Consider the following 18,754-nt stretch of genomic DNA (forward strand, 5'->3'; position numbering starts at 1 on the left):
TCAAAAACAAACGGTTTTGGTTATTCTGTTGTGTGTGTAACTTGTGAAGTAGTGACCTTACTTCCAGTAAAACGTAATATACATTTAAGTGTATTTGAAAGGGCGCTAAAGAATGCAGTTCACTCCTCTTAGATTGTGTTTTGAGTCTGGCAGCTGCACAACGCTTCTTCCTCGCCTCTGCCCCTTTGACACTGGTGTCAAATCTCTTCTCTCCTGTTGTTCTGTAGCTGAGTATTATACCCTGTGTCCCGGAGGTGAGGGCTTCAGACCCAACCCCATCACAATCATCTTAGAAGGTGAGTGTACCTCTAATTGTCACCCAGATTTAAACAAGAGAAGGAGAAAAGCTGGTAGGAAAGTTAATGTGGAGCAATCTAAACAAGATTATTTTGCAAAATGACAATGGGACAGCCAGTTACCAGGATGCTGAATGACCACTCGTAACTCGGTAAGATAGGACCCATGACGGTGATGGGATGTCTGATTGCTCTGCAGAGAAACTCTCTGTACCGTCATCCCCAGCCCGCGTTAATCACTCTTCTCGGATTTTAGCAAATTCGCATGACAAAGCAAAAAAATCCATGGTCAGAAGAACCCCAGGGCATAGAAGTCTGCGGGTCGTACAGCATGGCACATTGGAGGGCTGTAACAGTAACCCTGGTCCTTGATGGTGGTACTTGCCGTGAGTGAGCCGTCTCTCCTTCCGCAGATATCGATGAATGCCAGGAGTTACCAGGCCTCTGCCAGGGTGGAAACTGCATCAACACTTTCGGAAGCTTCCAGTGCGAGTGCCCACAGGGCTATTACCTCAGCGAGGAAACCCGCATCTGTGAAGGCGAGCTTCCTGGACACCTTCACGTCATTAGCTCTCTTTAGAACACAGTTACCGTCAGGCCTGGAGAAGGTTCTCTCAAAGGATCTGTTAGCCTGGTTCATAGCTTTTACCTTGTCCTATCCATGCTGCTCAGGTGTACGGTGATAGATAAATTAATTTACAGCGTAACTGCTATAATTGACTCTAATTTTTCTCTGAGTGCATGGGTTGATTATAAATGGGGAAAGCTGGATTAGTGTGAAAACATCAGTATCAAATAAGTTATTCAAATATGGGTAAGAGTTCTATTTTACCTACGGAAAATAGGTAAACTGGAATGCAACGATTCAGTTACCGTTTTCCAGTAATTTTTAAATGTCAGGAGGCATCGTATGAAGACGTTCAAAGATGATGCTGTTGCCTTTCTTGCTTCCATCCCCTCACTTCTCCCTGTCTCCCCACTAGACGGGGAGCTTCTTGACGCAAGGCCCACATCTTAGTCATCTTTCTAGCTGTGAGTTCTAACTTACAGAAGAGTCTTGGTGTTTATTTATGGAATCAATGAACAAGTGTTTCTAAAAATGAACATTAAATGTGTTACTATAATTATTTCCATTATAACCTTTCCTTTGGAACACATTAGATAAGTGTTTCTAGAAGAAATATGGCTTAATAAGGAGAATAAGCAGCAGCTGTGCTCCTTCTAGAATCCCCGAATGGCCGCTGATTTGAAGGGAGCTATCCAGAGAAAGGCTTTCCTCAGGATCAGACCTGTAACTGCAGGGAACAAACTGATGGTTCCCAGAGGGGCAGTAGCACGATGGGCGAAGGGGCGAGGGAGGTACAGGCTTCTGGTTACGGAATGAAGAGGCCGCGGAATAAAAGGTACAGCGTAAAGAATACAATCACTGATACCGTAATAGCGATGGAACGGGGCAGACGGTAGCGACACTTATGGTGAGCACAGCATAAGGTATAAACTTGTCCGATCACTAAGTTGTGGAGCCGAAACTAATGTGACCATGTATGTCAACTCTTCTCAAATTGACAAAAAAGATAAAGGCTTTCCTAACTGCCTTCCGTTTAAAGTCGGCATTAAACTTTAGTTTAAATGACAGAAGAGGACAGCAAGCGTTAAAGCGCTTCCATCTGAAGAATGTGAAATTTCAACTAAAATAATATACGGGTGCCTTTCACTTCAGGAAAGAATTTCTTTTGGTCACCTGTATTTTTGAATATTGGCTTTTTTTTTCTTTTAAAGAAAGACACACTTTGTGTCATGTAAATGCATCTTTTGAGGTCTTTTCTGTAGAACTGCTTTAAATTGTAATTTTTTTTTAAATATGGATTTGGGGAATCAGCCGTATGTTTTGTTTAGTAGCTTAAATCATATAAATTCACGGAACAGTAGCTTTATGACTTAATGGGTATCCTTGCCTGTTGTAGATATCGATGAGTGTTTCGCGCACCCCGGAGTGTGCGGGCCTGGGACGTGCTACAACACACTGGGCAATTACACCTGCATCTGCCCGCCCGAGTACATGCAGGTCAACGGAGGCCACAACTGCATGGGTACGTGAGGCCTGGGACAGGGATGACATCACGCACTTGGGCACTCGGACACTCGTGTCTCAGGACGATTGTTCAGAAAATTTGGAAATTAAGTGTTTACGAATGATAAAGTATTTCACAGGCTGACAAACTTCTGGCTCTGCATCATTTTTTTTGAACTCTGAATATATAGTTCCACGGTCAAAAGCCTGAGTGTGAGATACAAAGTGTCATCAAACGTGACACTTACCTATTCCTAAATAATTTGTGTTTCCCATTCATGTCAGGGGAACATTATTTTGCAAATAAGAGAATGTTGAAAATTAATATGTGTTACTTTAAAAATTAAATCAGTGCCTTTGAGTAGAGAAACAAGTTCCCATTAATTTTGTTTGCCAAGAAAATTACAAATGGAAATCCCTTATCTGAAAACGGGAGAGATCGAGGTTAATCTACACATGATTTATGTTCAACTTAAAGGATTATTTTAAGATGCCTCCAGGCGGCCAAGAAGTATTTTGGAGTTGTTAATCAAGAAAACCGGGTGTCTCCAGGTGCGTGGACTTCATTAGTAGCTGCTTCCTGCTCTGATTGGTTGGCTTGTTTTTCCGTTATGTAGACATGAGAAAAAGCTTTTGCTACCGAAGCTATAATGGAACCACTTGTGAGAACGAATTGCCTTTCAATGTGACAAAGAGGATGTGTTGCTGCACGTACAACGTTGGCAAAGCCTGGAACAAACCATGTGAGCCGTGCCCAACCCCGGGGACAGGTAAGCACACGGCCATGCTTCTGCTGCCGGCTGAGCTGGTGACACGTGTATGTGACAGCTGAGTAAAAGCAAACTAGTGCTAAAACCAGACATGTTCATGGGGCGCCTGGGTGGCTCAGTTGGTTAAGCGACTGCCTTCGGCTCAGGTCATGATCCTGGAGTCCCTGGATCGAGTCCCGCATCGGGCTCCCTGCTCGGCAGGGAGCCTGCTTCTCCCTCTGACCCTCCCCCTCTCATGTGCTCTCTCTCCCTCTCTCATTCTCTCTGTCTCAAATAAATAAATAAAATCTTTAAAAAAAAAAAAAAAAAACAGACCTGTTCAGTTCTGAGAATAGCCAAGGGCGTCATATGACTCCATTTCCCACGTGGCCCTTTCTGGGATTCAGATACTAATTTCTGAGCTATCTTTCAAGGAGGCATCGGGATCCTGAAAATAAGCCCCACTGCTAAAAAGCGAACGTTTAGAACGTTATTTTATAGTTTGCTGGTGAACTACTCAGTTATTCAGTGAGCAAATATTTACTGAGCAACTGTCCTGTGTCACTGTGCTCGACTTGGAAGGTGTCATATTTTGATTTAAAACCTGTGGTAATTTCAAGTCCATCAAATTCAGTAAGTATTGTTTTAGTTTCAGTCTTGAAAAATACACACAAAAACATGGATTTGATGAGCAGACTTTAACATGAAAGCAGCCTATTGCCAACGTGTTTCTTAGACATCCTTTTTCCCCAAACTTATCTGAAATTTTTAGGCGGAAAATAGAACTGGTCTGTACATGGTAAAATTTTTCTCACAAGCACAGATTCTTTTGAAAGAAAAACTAAAAGATAATAGCTATGAGAACAGAAAAATAAATGTCTTAAAATTGTTGCCTGTTCAGCTTCATTTATGATGTGGAAAGTTACTTTCAGTAGTTGTAGATCCTAAGCATTGCACCAATCAGACAAATGAGAAACAATGATTATGCATTTGTTGCCAGATATTGCTTAGGTTACACGTATTCAGACGTGATGATATAATTAATGCGGTAATGAAATGAAAATAAGGAGAAAGATGAAAAGTGACCTATGGAGCCTTTCTCGGTGGCTCTAAGTCAGTGGACAAATGGATTTTCTTAACTAACTTGCCATAGTTGTGCTCCGAAAAAACAAATGGAAACATTTTTACAATTCTCTAATTTAAAAACTCCCATCAGTTAGAAGTTGAAGATCACTGGGTTAGGGAATTAAATATCACTTTTTGTTTTGTTTTTATTGATTTTAGAGAGAGGGAGGGGAAGAGAGAGAGAGAGCGTGAGTGGGGGAAGGGTCAGAGGGAGAGAAGCAGACTCCGTGCTGAGCAGGGAGCCCGATGTGGGGCTTGATCCTGTGACCCCATGAGCCCATGATCCTGTGACCCCATGAGACCATGACATGAGCCAGAATTGAGAGTTGGACACTTAAGTGACTGAGCCACCCAGGCGCCCCTAAATATCACTTTTTGTAAGAGGAAGTAAAGGGCTTAGGTGTAAGAGGACAGGTTTGTATTTATATTGAAGTTCCGCCACTTATCTGACCTTATGTAGATGATTTCTCCTTTCTGAAACTGATTCCTCGTATATAGAATAGAGATAACAAGTTAAAAATGACAGTAACTAGTTCATATGGTTATATAGTAAATGAGAGGATGCATATAAATTACAATTTATGCATTGCCAGGCTATTAGAAACTACTGAACTGAGCATCTGTTGTGTGTCTCTGTCTATGTTGTGGATGCTCACTGAGCTTCGGTGGATGAAGTATGCAGAGCCCCTCCCTGATAGCACGTCCCATCTGGTCTACACTCTGTTTTACCTAACACTGTATTCAGGAGTTTTACTCGTGTGTTGCCACGGGCATCAGAAGCAATCTGCTTCTTAAAAAATGAGAATTCTCTTAAATTTCTGTAGTTTGGTGAATTACGTGATAGGCGTTAACTGTTAATAGTCTCTGTTTTATACTATGATGCATTGTTTCTGATGCCTCAAATTTCACATTCCAACAAAATAGACATTTATGTTTAAAAAGATGAGACAAAATTCATGTATCATTCATTATTCATTGTTCATCTGTTTCGCACTACAACTGTTTTTGCACACTTGTGCCTTTGTGCAATTTGTAATCCTTTTTTAAATTTGTACTCTAACCTGGCTTTTCAATGTATATAAAGTGGATCATTATTAAAGATCTGCATATCCAGGGGCGCCTGGGTGGCTCAGCCATTAAGTGTCTGCCTTCAGCTCAGGTAGTGATCTCAGGGTCCTGGGATCGAGCCCCACATCGGGCTCCCTGCTCGGTGGGAAGCCTGCTTCTCCCTCTCCCACTCCCCCTGCTTGTGTTCCCTCTCTCGCTGTGTCTCTCTCTGTCAAATAAATAAATAAAATCTTTAAAAAAAAAAAAAAAAAGATCTGCATATCCAAAGAAGAAAAGAATTTAAATGCCTACAGTAGATATTTTGAATCTTGTAATGATTTACTTCTAATGTAAGAGCATTAAAAATTAATGATGATAATAATGGTAAAGAATGCCTAGAATCTACTTCTGGCAGAAGCTGGTACTGTTATCAAATAAATACAACTGAAATTAAAATATCTGGTTGTAAGTAATATAAAACATATTTGTCAGCACAAGTATGTAAAATGTTGCTTGAAAGGAGTTTGAGAATTTTAAGAGTGCATTTGCTTTGTTTATATTTTAAAGCTGACTTTAAAACCATATGTGGAAATATCCCTGGATTCACCTTTGACATTCACACCGGAAAAGCTGTTGGTAAGTTTTTCCAGGTTATGTTTATTTTAATACGTATAGGTAGCATTGTGTAAGAGTTTCTTTGGTGTTTTTAAAGCTTAAAGTGCCATAAAATGAAATAATCTGGATTCTGATCTAATATAGTCAGACAAGAAAGAACTAACACATTTACAGACTCTACCCAAGTGTTAATAAGGGTATTACCCTGTCAGCATAATTTGGTGATTGGGTTATGATAGTTGTAGGAGTATCTCAAGATTTCGTACATATCAAGCTAAAACCTTCATTTTCCTTCTCATGAATATTGTATGACATGACTCTAAATAATCCACTTTATTGTACCCTTCCGTTGCTCTTTTTGTAACTATATGTTTTCATTTTGGGTGTATTTTTGTAGTATCCCTTTCCTACTGATCTACTTAGGAATTTGCAGAATTATTAATTATACTAATCATTTTCTCCTGAATGTACTTTCTACTGTTCATTCTACTTTTCTTCCTCAAAGATTAAGTAAGCAATATAATTTTAAGTCTCCATGATCAATGCATCTGTAACAAAGTACATAAAAATAAGAAGACTTAGCTTTCCTCCTTAGATGAGGAGTAGCAGTTAGGGGACCCTGAAACATCACTTGAAGAGAAAGCTTGATTCTCTAGGAAGTTTATTTGCTACATTGACACTAAAATCACTTGGTATATTTGATCCATTCAAAGGAAAGTAGTCTCTCTTACGGCCTATATGCCACTCGGGAATTTATTTTTGTGATGCTGAGTGGGTGTTCTCCCTCCAGCATACACGTAGCATTGTCAAAGGTCTTTATGGTAAATACGTGAAGCAGAACTGCATCTATGTGACCGAATCTGTTCCCTTTTAGACATTGATGAGTGTAAAGAGATCCCAGGCATTTGTGCAAACGGCGTGTGCATCAACCAGATTGGCAGCTTCCGTTGTGAATGCCCCACGGGGTTCAGTTACAACGACCTGCTCCTGGTCTGTGAAGGTAATCTGAATGATGCGTGACCCCCAGCCAGACGAGTTCGGTGGACACACAGGGGTTGTAGCCGGTCTCCTGATTTGTACGGCGTCTTCTACAGTACTGAGCAGTATTGAGGAGCGGGTCACCACACGGGTGAAGCGAAGGTAATACTGACGCAATAAGGAAATCCTTACAGTGGCCGTGTTGCTCTTGCAGACATTGATGAGTGCAGCAATGGTGACAGTCTGTGTCAGCGGCACGCGGACTGCCTCAACAGCCCGGGCAGTTACCGCTGCGAGTGTGCGGCGGGCTTCAAGCTCTCCCCCAACGGAGCCTGCGTAGGTGAGAGGCCGCGCGCCGCCTTCTCCCCACCCCTCCACCGAGCAGCTGGCCATGCTTTCCTATCAGAACCTATTTTCAGAGAGAATTTTGGCAAGATAAGTAAATCTTTTCATTCCTATTGAAACCATTCCACCACATATTTTAGACTTAATTTGTTAGGAAAAAAAAAAAAAAAAGAAATCCCTTCAGTGGATTCTCCTAGGATTAGACCTAAAATAAAATAGTATCTTTGAGATACCAATCAGCGTAGAAAAATGGACTAATTTTTTTTTTTTTTTTTTGAGTCTTGGATATTTCCAAGCCTCGCTTCTTTTGATTCAGCTGTTGTTATGGTTCGTTTTCAGCCTGTCTGTAATAATTAAGAGCAGGTTCTAGAAACAGGCCTGTGAAAAAATGAAGGAATCTTAATAAAAATCAGTTATGTGTAACATGTGTTTTATTTTTTGTTTTAGATCGCAACGAATGTTTAGAAATTCCTAATGTTTGCAGTCATGGGCTGTGTGTTGATTTGCAAGGAAGTTACCAGTGCATCTGCCACAACGGCTTTAAGGCATCACAGGACCAGACTATGTGCATGGGTAAGCGGGAGGACGTTAGTCCGGGAGTGCAGCGAACTCAGGCTCCCAGGGGGCTTATGGGTCGGCCACTTGGGGTGACTAACTCCTGTGTCTCTTGTCACAAACCATCTCGCTACAAGTGAGCTCTGTTAAACTGTTCATGCCTTTATTCACTGTAAAATTTTCGAGCAGGGACACACCACAATATGTTCTTTGGTTCACTGTTCACAACCTTTTTGCTCAGATGCCTTCCACATGCTTCTCATGCACTCTGGGACCCTCAGGGTTCTGTGGAAGTCACCACAGTCACCAGCTGTCCTTTCACCTTCTCTGTTCCCACTCGAGAAAACCTTTCCAGCCACAAGAATGCCAGGGAGTAGTAGTAGTAAGAGCAACAGTATTGGAATAAATATATAGACACACATGTACATACATTTATACATTTTTCCCTCAAATCATTGAATACATGGGACTTACTGGCTGCTTTTGTGTTTTAACTCTCCAAAGCATGTTTAGAGGCAAATGTAGCAAAACTCTTTAAAATCTCCCAATAGCTCATGTAATGGTTAGCTGAGCAGTGATAGTGTTCGGTAGTGATAGTGTTCCGTAAGTACTTGCTGAGCTGACACATGAGGAGTTTTCAAAGGGGCTGGCCACCTTGGAGCCCAGCCTTGGAACTCAGCGTAACTCCTTCAATCTGATGTCAACCACAGTATGTATCTTGGCCAAAAGAATTCTCCATGCATTGCACTTGAAAGAGGAAAATTAAATTTAAAACCTGGCTATTTATAATTAACATATCCTCAGTTTAGAAAAAGCTGAACTTGTGCATCTACTATTTTGGTGTTGAAGATACTACCTGTATGAACAGTAAAGTGAGATTTCAGTACTACAGGGCTAGTTTCCTTTATGACCTATCCGTACCACCAGGACCACCCAGAGAACTCTTCATCTACTGCCTCCTAAGAGTTCCCCTATGGACTTCAGCCATGGTGGTGGGGAAAACTCTAGGGGATGCTTGTACAAAAGACAAATAGAGGATCTAGTCCTCTTTGCATGAACTTTCTGAGAATGTCCTGGCTGTATTCTGTGAGAGAGAGAACACGATTTGCTAAAAAATATTTGAGATTTGATTCAGAAATTCATATGGAGAAAACATGCCCTCGATCCTAATAATTCACTCATGATAAAAAGCAGTGAAACTCCTTGATAATACCTCTCTTAAACAAAGCTTTCTTCCTAAGGAACAGTACCCTTGTTTGCATAGAAGAAGAGTTCCAACAGCCTAGAATTCATTGTCTAGGGAATCTGTTCTATGAGGATGACCTTTCTGAACGTATTTTTAATTCCATTTTTTGAAGACTAATAATACTGAGTTCTAGTAGACTTCTTCAATTTGGATTCTATTCATAAAATTTAGGAAACTAAAATTTGCCTTTGTTGTACTGATCAAATTAAGTTGTGCACATTTCTGAGGGAGTGGTGTTGATAATGCTTGAATAGAACAAATTGTTTAGTGTTTCAAATGATTGGTTTCCTTACAGCTGACAAGCAAACCCATTCATTAAAACATCTGCACTAAGGGAATGCTTGCTTAGCTGAGCTCTGAGTATTAATATGAACCTGTAAGTCACTCAGCAGCACTTTGTCATATAATTTTAGAGTTTTCTCTATTGCATACTCATTTTCCTGAAATAAATGCAGGTTCAGAAGTATTGAATGAGGAAAATCTAAGTGTTTAACCAGCTATGTTTTTCGAGTTAAAAATTGAATTCCTTGGAGCCACTGTTTCTTTGTAGATGTCGATGAGTGTGAGCGGCATCCGTGTGGAAATGGAACTTGTAAAAACACGGTTGGATCCTATAACTGTCTCTGCTACCCAGGGTTTGAACTCACTCATAATAATGATTGCCTGGGTAAGTACTCAGTCCTCTGGGGCTACTGTTTCATGTTCACACAGTGTCCTGAAATAAGGAATATAACCAAAGAGTAAATGAAATGTTTTCACCATTAAAAAACAAATAGGTGCTGAAAGATACATAATAACATTGGCTAATTTCCAGTTAACTAAAGCCGTAGTACTGGTTTAAATAATCACAAGACCGTCTGCTGTCTCGAGTACATCTGTCAATCAGCCAGTCGATGCGCAGGAAAGGGCATGCAGTTGATAGCAAGCCTGCTGCGAGTGCTCTACGGTTTAGGGTGGTTTTTACCCCGTAAGTGGGATCACAGCTAGACCTGTCATTGTTTCAGTGCTTTTTCCAGTATTTCAAATAACGCATTCTTGATTTATAGTCAAATACTGACAGAGTCTCCAACTTAAAAACATGTTGCATCTTGAAACTTCATTTTCTGTCAGCCTTTGAAACAGGGATGTCTTTTCCCACACAAAGGGGTGGGGGCTGGGGGCTGGGTCTCCACATCAGCCCTCAGAAACCTGTTTGATTTCAATTTTGAACAACCATAAATTTTCAGGGGAAAATGGAAGTGTCTCCTATGCATGGTACAGGATTGTATCATTTGCCCCTAAACAACAATGATTAAAACAAGAATTAATAGTGAGTAAGGGAGGTTCCTTAAGTCGGTGGAGAACAGGGCAATAGGAAGGACAAACAAATGCTGAGCACGTGTCTTGTTTACCATTCATGAGGCACCGTGCTGGTGTTTCACAGTCAACATCTCTTCATGCACACGGTCCTGTAGGGTACGGGACAGCAACGCTGGCTCTCGACCATTACGGGATCCGTGCGGCTCAAACCCACCTCTGACCTCCAGTTTACCAGAACATGCTCCTCTCAGTTTTGTCTTTGTTTGTTTGTTTGTTTTTGTATTTATTTTGTTTGTTTGTGTATTTGAGAGAGTGCATGCCCAGACACGTGCGCACGCATCTGTGAGTCGGGGGAGAGCAGAGGGAGAGAGAGCATCTCAAGCTGACTCTGTGCTGAGCATGGAGTCCGATGCTGGGCTCGATCTCACGACCCTGAGATCATGACCTGAGCTGAAATCAAGAGTCAGACGCTTAACCGACTGAGCCACCCAAGCAACCCCGTTTTTTTTTTTTTTCTTTTTCCGGATTCTGTCACTGTGAAAAAATTTAGAGCTAACTGGACATTTTTTTCAACTACCACCTTCTTATCTATAGTTTCTCAGACCCTTTGTATAAACAGGGAGAACCAAAGACACCAGTAGGGCTCTGATCCAAACACATCCTTCTAAAACCTGCAGTAATTAATAGAGTAATTACTCCAAAGCAGTCAGCCCTAAGTTTCACTGAAAGTTAAGATTTTTTTCTTTCAAATTCTATATTTTGTCAGCAAAATGTATGTTAGCAGTTCTAGAGTATTTTTAATATAATTGATTTTTCTGTATTTAATATGCTCCATTATCTGTGCTTTGACTATAGTTAGCTTATCTCCAGGTATAATCATCTGCAAACTAGGCCATCAGGTTAAGCCTGTACACTTTCTGGTCTCCAAAGAAAGAAATATTTTTCATTTGAAAAGAATGGAGAGCTTCGCTATAAACCTTCAGTTTTTTATCTGGCTCTAAATTTGAGTTCTATTAATATCAAAATTTGGGGTTGAAATATAGTGGGAATCTCTGTGACCTTATTGGTCACTCAGTGCTTCTACTAGGAGTTTTTTTTCTCTGCGTTGATGAAGATTATAATGAAGCATATTTGTAAATGTGGGCCTGTGAATATGTTTTTACGTTGCAACATGTAACACGATACATGTGTAAAGACTGTCTCTGAAAAGCTCATTCCCGTTTGCTTACAGATATAGACGAGTGCAGCTCCTTTTTTGGTCAGGTGTGCAGAAATGGACGGTGTTTCAATGAAATTGGCTCCTTCAAGTGTTTATGTAATGAAGGTTATGAACTTACTCCAGATGGCAAGAACTGTATAGGTAACTATCTACACAGTAGACAGTCTGTGTGTTGTTTTGTTAAATAATGATGTGACTCCCCACCCCCACCTCCACACACACACACTTGGAAACTCTCACATTTCGTTTGATAATCTAATTACTTGACCAAAATAAGATACCATGGGAAATATTGGTATAAGGAATACACCAACAATTGGGAATGACTTGTCCGAAATGCTTTTATTGGAAGAGAGCTTGGGGCTCTCCATGTCACCATAAAAGGAGACAAAGGAAACAAATCAGAAAAATCAGCCTCTTGCCAAATGAGTAATACCCAAGATGTCAAAAGAGTATCTCAGGGCATATTTGTCCATAGTGACCTGACAGATCAGAGAGACCCAATTTGAATTCATGTTAACATCATTTGGCAACAGTTACCTCATAGTTAAGTCATTTTTTTTTCTCTTGTTTCTCTTTAAAGATACTAACGAATGTGTCGCTCTCCCTGGCTCTTGTTCTCCTGGTACCTGTCAGAATTTGGAGGGGTCCTTCAGATGCATCTGTCCCCCGGGGTATGAAGTGAAAAGCGAGAACTGCATCGGTAAGGTTAACACTTGTTCTGAGGTCCACGAGCTGTCGGTCTAAGACCCAGGCCAGACCCTATGGAAGGATACTGCATCCAAACCACTGCAGGCAGCCTGACCCACGGAGTTAAACACAGAGCTACCTACAGCTGCTTCCCTGAACCATAAGAATCGATTTGAAGGTGTAGTGGTGGGAACAAAGCATTTAGGGACGTGGGGTTTTTCATTAACAGAAATGTTATACCAGTCAAAGAATTTTCAGTGCACTCTAATCTTTTTTCCAAATGTCAGCAGAGACTTTCTACTGAATTTAAAGAAAAGTCTACAAAAATTGTAATCTTTGGCAACCAATTTTAAAACAGCTATTAAAGGTGTCTAGAGTCTTAGAAATGTGGAGCAGAAAATCTTGACTATGCTGTTGAGACTTTTTTTTTTTCCTTGGGAAGGCCTCATGTCAAAACAGAAAATATTAATCCATTTGTCATAACAGATGTTTTTTTGCTGAAACTCCTCCAGCATACAAGAACACTGTAACCACATCAAAAGTGGGTCCCAGAATGGCCTGGTGAGCATGATGAAGGCTGACCTTTTTACAGTTACTTAATTTCACTTTTATACAAATTATTTTTTACAGTCTTGTTGAAATTCAGAAGCACCATCTTAGTGTGGTTCTTCTAACGTGTAATGATTGCTGAGGGGTTTTTTGCCTTCGAGTTATCCAATTAAAAAATAAATCTGTGTAGCTCTACTAGTAGTTCACTTTCCAGGGACTCTGATAGACAGACGTGAGGGAGACAGTTTACTTCATCAAATTTAATTATTTTTCAGACCATGTGATTTCATATAATGGGTACCCCACGTCATTCCAGTTTGGTCTTTATATCTTTTCCCTTTCTTGATCTCTATAGTGAGTGCACTGTAAAACTGTTTTTAATCCTCAAAAAATAATAAAGACTAGACACATCTTAATAACAACTTTCTTAAAAAGTAAAAGATCCTTTCTTTCATTTCCTTAATTCCATATTTAATCTCAGTCCTTCTTTATCCCTATAGTCCACCCCTTTATAAAACAAGGACCGTAGCAGGGTGTCAGCCATTAGAAGGGAAAAGAAATACATGCACTTCTCTGGGTCAGAAAGGCTCAGCTACCTTTTCTCTTAGTGAAAAAAAAATCTGTGATTCAATAGCCTTTTATTCAACTGCAGAAGTATTTTTTTCCTTATCCATCATTAGCAACCCTCCTGTTTTGCATCTCTGAAAAAAAAAATGATCTTTACTTAACTTCGCTGTAAGTCTATTTTCTTCAGGCTACAATCTTTTCTACCAATTTTACCCGGATGAAATGATTCCTAACACGACTGTAAACCCACTTACACAAACCTACGCATATCACACATGTACACACACACACACACAAATTCATTACACCTTTCAGTGTGCGTTACAGTGAATGATTGGTACCTTTTAGGTGCTGGGAATACAAAAAGATACAGTCCGCGCCTTTAGGTAACCTACTGCATAAAAGAAAAGACCTATTTTGTAAGTAAAGCTGCCTTGCAATCCGGTGTGACGGATGCCACGCCAGAGGGGTCAGGCTGTGGGAGCACAGGCTGGGGCTGTGGTGATGGTGGTAGGAATACGGCAGGTCAAGGCAGCTCATCACAAAGGACTGGTGACATTGGAGGGGGCCCCTAAGTGTTGGACAGGAAGTGACTAATCAAAGAAGGGAAGAGAACACAGGCGGCCGCCGGGAAACACAGGCGTCCGGGGTGTGCTAAGGGAGGGGCAGTGAGTGGGCAGCTCAGAAGACTGAACTCGGCCCTGCGGGCAGTGTGGAGCACGGCAGGGCTTCGGTTTGGTTTGGTTTTGATTTTTAAAGAAAGGGCCTGGTATGACTCACTAGAATTCTACGAATATAAATGGAGAATATAGTATGTGCCTGACGCCGTGCTAGGCTGAGCGGTGCAGCAGGGACCCGGACAGCTGTGTCCTGGTCCTCGTGGAGCTGACTTTCTAACGTGGCCGGAACTGTGTAATGTTTCCTCACTGCGGTAAAATAACTCACTAAATAAGCACTTGCGATGAAAAAAATAAAAAGGCCGAATATCACTGGTAAGGAATACTTACTTCTTTGAAGGAACCTTTCAAAGGGGTGAGGTGGGAACGATGAAATTCTCAAACCATGTCTGAGTCCCCCTGGTTCCGTAGGCACAGATTTTCAAGTAGATGTGTGTCTTAGCCTGGAGGCAGTGTGAGGGGACGAGAGGGAGACGCCCCCGTCCGTTAGGAGATTTATGGGAATCCCGGGGGCAGGTGAGGTTGAGTTTGAAAGCCCAGAGGAGGTAGAAGAGACAGGTCACATGCTGCCTGCATCTGGAGTCAGGGGGAGGAATAAAGCTGACTCCGGGATCTTAACCTGGATGGCAGAGAGGAGCATCAGAGGAGGAGACCCATTGAGGCTGTGACACCTGTAGGATATTGAATTGGTCACATGTGATAAGCAGATGGGACATACACACGCACCCGTAGGGATCAGGTGCCGCGAGCTGGAGTTCTGCTGGGTGTCTGGGCTGTATAGTTGATTGAAACTGGATATAATCTTTGACTTTTGAAGCGATAATAGTTTACTTTTAAAGAATAAGTTATACATACACGTTATGTACTCTCGTTTCATATTAAATAACCAGTGGCTAGTGGTTTGTGGTAGTATGGACAAATTTATTTATTTTCAAAGACTGAACAGTGTATTAATTTGCTTAAGGCAATATGTTCTCCTGCTCTTATCCAGATATAAATGAATGTGACGAAGATCCCAACATCTGTCTTTTTGGTTCCTGCACCAATACTCCTGGGGGCTTCCAGTGCATCTGCCCCCCCGGCTTTGTACTGTCTGATAATGGGCGCAGATGCTTTGGTAAGCTTTGGAATGGCTTCTCTGTCATCATTTGCTCTTAGGAACTTCACAGCTAGACCGTAAACCCTCCTGCGAATGTAGGTCACTACAAAGTACATGTCTATGGCAAATACGTCTAAGTTAAAAATATAGGTCTCAAAACCATATGTGCCGGACACTTTTAAGGTACTTTGAATTTTTGGCTCTGTTTGCACATTTTTTTTAACGTCATACTAAAAATTACTATTTTTATTCACTTATTATTATTATTATTGCTTCACTGTTGCATTTGTTGTTGGTATAGATTTTTTTTTTTGTACGCTAGTATATGAGTTGCTTTTAATGTGAATGGTTTTACTGAAAGTTACGTGGAATGTTTTTATTAGGCTATCATGTAACAGTAGAAGAAGAGATATGGAAATCATTTTAATACTGAGCATCATTTCTCAGGTTTCCTAGGGACATTATAAAAACATTTTAAACATTTTGAACAATTACATCAAATTTTATAGACAGGTCAGTGTAAGTTGGCATGTGAAATCGGCCATGGAGGTTTTCCAGACCTGTCTTTCAACTGCTAATCTAATCTGCATCCTGCGTTCAGCCCATGAGAAACGCTCCATCAGAAACCGTTATCCACAGAGTATTCTGTGTTTTCACATGACCAGTAAGGAGGCCTGTGCTGTTTGCTTTCTTGACTAGATACCCGCCAGAGTTTCTGCTTCACAAACTTTGAAAACGGAAAGTGTTCTGTACCCAAAGCTTTCAACACCACCAAGGCCAAGTGTTGCTGTAGTAAAATGCCAGGAGAGGGCTGGGGGGACCCCTGTGAGCTGTGCCCCAAAGATGACGAAGGTAAGAGTGGCCACTTTGTGCGGGTTTGGGAATGACTATCAGTCACCTCAACCGTGTAACTGATGAGTATTTTGAAGGTGAAACTCCTCCCTCACGTCTAAACTGTAAAGTTCGCTGCGCACCCTCATCCGAGAGACTCGTTCTCCACTTGGGTGTTCAGCATGTGTGAATGTGTGAGCCCAGCTAGCGTTCCCGCTACTTCATTCTCCCCCACCCCCCGAGGTTAGCAGTGCTTGCTTTCAAAGGAATGAATTTGAGAGGTGCGGGCCAGGAGATGCAAGGAGGGGGTGAAAATTATATTCCCAACTGCTGCACGGGTCCCACGTGGGGATCGGACCACGGGCTGCCGCTCTCAGAATCTTACATAAAAGGGTGAGGGGCTGAGTCAGCACAAGGGCCATTTGCAGGAGGAGACCAGGAGGCTCCCAGGTCTTGTGTTGGTGCAGCCGAGGTGTAGGCTGCTTCCCAGCGGGCTTGGAACCAGCTTGGTCTCTAGGTCCGAGGTAGCTCCCGTGTGTCCGGGGCAAAGGGGGCTCTGGCCGCTCGGCCTTAAAGGAGCAAACAGACAGAACCAGAAGCCCTCAGTCGGCGGCACCCCGGAAGGCGCTGGGCAAGCTTGGGTGACCTGCTCTAAATAGGCTCAGTGTTGGGCGCCTGGGTGGCTCAGTTGGTTAAGCAACTGCCTTCGGCTCAGGTCATGATCCTGGAGTCCCAGGATCGAGTCCCGCATCGGGCTCCCTGCTCAGCAGGGAGTCTGCTTCTCCCTCTGACCCTCCACCCTCTCATGCTCTCTCTCTATCATTCTCTCTCTCTCAATAAATAAATAAAAATCTTTAATAAAAAAAAATAGGCTCAGTGTTTCTTTTGAAGGAAACCATAAAAATAGAGAAGTCGGATTTCACGTATACCATTAATCAGTTCTGAAGGTCTCCGATAGCTGAGACTCTGCAGTAATGGGGAATTTGTATTCTTCTCTACAGTTGCCTTCCAGGACTTGTGTCCTTACGGCCACGGAACGGTTCCCAGTCTTCATGACACTCGTGAAGGTACGGTTTGACGTATTTTATTCCTATAATCTTCATATAAATAAATCATTGTACATTTATTCTATAAATCGTATTTTACTGTATAACATACAGTATATTTTAATGTATATATATACAGCATTATATATCACGTGCATTATATTTATCATGAGACTACACTGTATACGAAATACAGTACGTATTTATCTGGCAAAAGAAATGCGTACATGTCTTGTAAATTTTAAGTCTCTGTTGAATAGATACACACAGTTTCGACGTATCTTTTTTATATTGAGGAAGTTTATGGATAATTCTTTATTTTAGATGTCAATGAATGCCTTGAGAGTCCAGGCATTTGCTCAAATGGTCAGTGTATCAATACAGACGGGTCTTTTCGCTGTGAATGCCCAATGGGTTACAACCTGGATTACACTGGAGTGCGCTGTGTGGGTGAGTGCTGGCTCCATGTTACACACCTGGAAGGTTCTGTTCTAGTTCTCCTATTCCAGGCGCCCCGGGTGGTGGTAGGACTCACAGAGCCAGTATCAGGAGCTAGTAACGGCTTTTTCTTCTCCCATCTTGTATTTTCCAGTAGATCTGGTTTATGTGAATATGGAGAGAGTTGCCCAACCTCTGCCTTCAACCAAATGTACAAACTCTGGTGTGCCTAGCCTAGAGCTTTATAGTTGCCAAAACCAGTAATGGAAAGAGGTCCATTTTAGGTCCATTGACTTTCTGCAGCTGCTCTTGTAGCAGAAGACCACACCCCTCTATGGGTTTGTGACTTTTAGGGAAAACATGGCTGTCTGGGGACTCAGAGCTTGGCACACTTGATCCTTGGGGCTCGTCTGCACTGAATCAGGGCTGGCCAGCCATTCAAGGCCAAGGAGGGTACAGAGTCATTTGTGCCCTGTAAAGATCCTGGGAATGTGTGAGGGCCAGGCGGATATTCATGGGCATGCTCATATTAAACTAAAACTCCGCAGATTGTTGGGCACTTTCTTACTCTTCTTTTCTCAGATACTGACGAATGTTCGATCGGCAATCCATGTGGGAATGGTACATGCACCAATGTTATTGGGAGTTTTGAATGCAATTGCAATGAAGGCTTTGAGCCAGGGCCCATGATGAATTGCGAAGGCAAGTGATACTTTTCTTAAATATTATTTGTTCTTGATAATAGGAAAAGCTTTTTTAATGTCTCAGCTTTTACGTCTGTAGCTTTGATACTCTGCTGATGATTATGTTCATCACAAATATCCTTTCCTTTTCCCCGGTGAGCAGTTACAGTCGCTGCTTCAAAGTCCTTGTCTGATAGTTCCAGCATCTTGGTCACCTCAGAGTTGGCATCTGTGGTGGTGTTTTTCTCTTGATGTTGGCATCCCATTTTCTTGGCTCCTCAGCATTTTGGTTAATTTGGGGCCATACCATGGATGTTGTGAGTGTGGTATCTTCTGGAATCAGTTGTATTACTTCGAAGAATGTTGATGCTTTTGTCTTAGCAGGCAGTTAACCTGGATGAACGTAAAAGCAGAGTGGCTGGCCTGTGGAAGACAGTGGTTCAGATTTCAGTTTGTTCTGTAAGCCCCAGTGTGGCTAGCTTCTTTGATTTTGCCCCACACACGCATGGTTAAGTCAGCAACTTGGGCTTTTATGCAAAAAAAAAAAAAAAATAGTGTGTTTCCATCTCTGGCCCTCTCCTATCGGGGTTCCCCCTCACTCTTGAGCAGCCTTGGTTGACCCTAGCTCC

The 18,754-nt window shown here is 41.8% G+C and overlaps 1 protein-coding gene across 1 annotated transcript in view; it reads left to right on the top strand.

The window, feature by feature from the left end:
- The window catches only part of FBN2 (fibrillin 2), a 250,342-nt gene that overhangs the window by 200,085 nt on the left and 31,503 nt on the right, over positions 1-18,754 (top strand). The window contains exons 38-53 of the mRNA XM_078067554.1: positions 228-296; positions 710-835; positions 2,261-2,386; positions 2,985-3,137; positions 5,856-5,924; positions 6,778-6,903; positions 7,096-7,221; positions 7,674-7,799; positions 9,578-9,694; positions 11,558-11,686; positions 12,129-12,248; positions 15,020-15,145; positions 15,827-15,979; positions 16,960-17,025; positions 17,329-17,454; positions 18,025-18,144. Coding sequence (XP_077923680.1) covers positions 228-296; positions 710-835; positions 2,261-2,386; positions 2,985-3,137; positions 5,856-5,924; positions 6,778-6,903; positions 7,096-7,221; positions 7,674-7,799; positions 9,578-9,694; positions 11,558-11,686; positions 12,129-12,248; positions 15,020-15,145; positions 15,827-15,979; positions 16,960-17,025; positions 17,329-17,454; positions 18,025-18,144 — 1,878 coding nt within the window. The remainder of the gene's footprint in view (positions 1-227; positions 297-709; positions 836-2,260; positions 2,387-2,984; positions 3,138-5,855; positions 5,925-6,777; positions 6,904-7,095; positions 7,222-7,673; positions 7,800-9,577; positions 9,695-11,557; positions 11,687-12,128; positions 12,249-15,019; positions 15,146-15,826; positions 15,980-16,959; positions 17,026-17,328; positions 17,455-18,024; positions 18,145-18,754) is intronic.

The sequence above is a fragment of the Halichoerus grypus genome, chromosome 2 (genome assembly GCF_964656455.1).
Source record: "Halichoerus grypus chromosome 2, mHalGry1.hap1.1, whole genome shotgun sequence".
Classification (NCBI taxonomy): Eukaryota; Metazoa; Chordata; class Mammalia; order Carnivora; family Phocidae; genus Halichoerus; species Halichoerus grypus.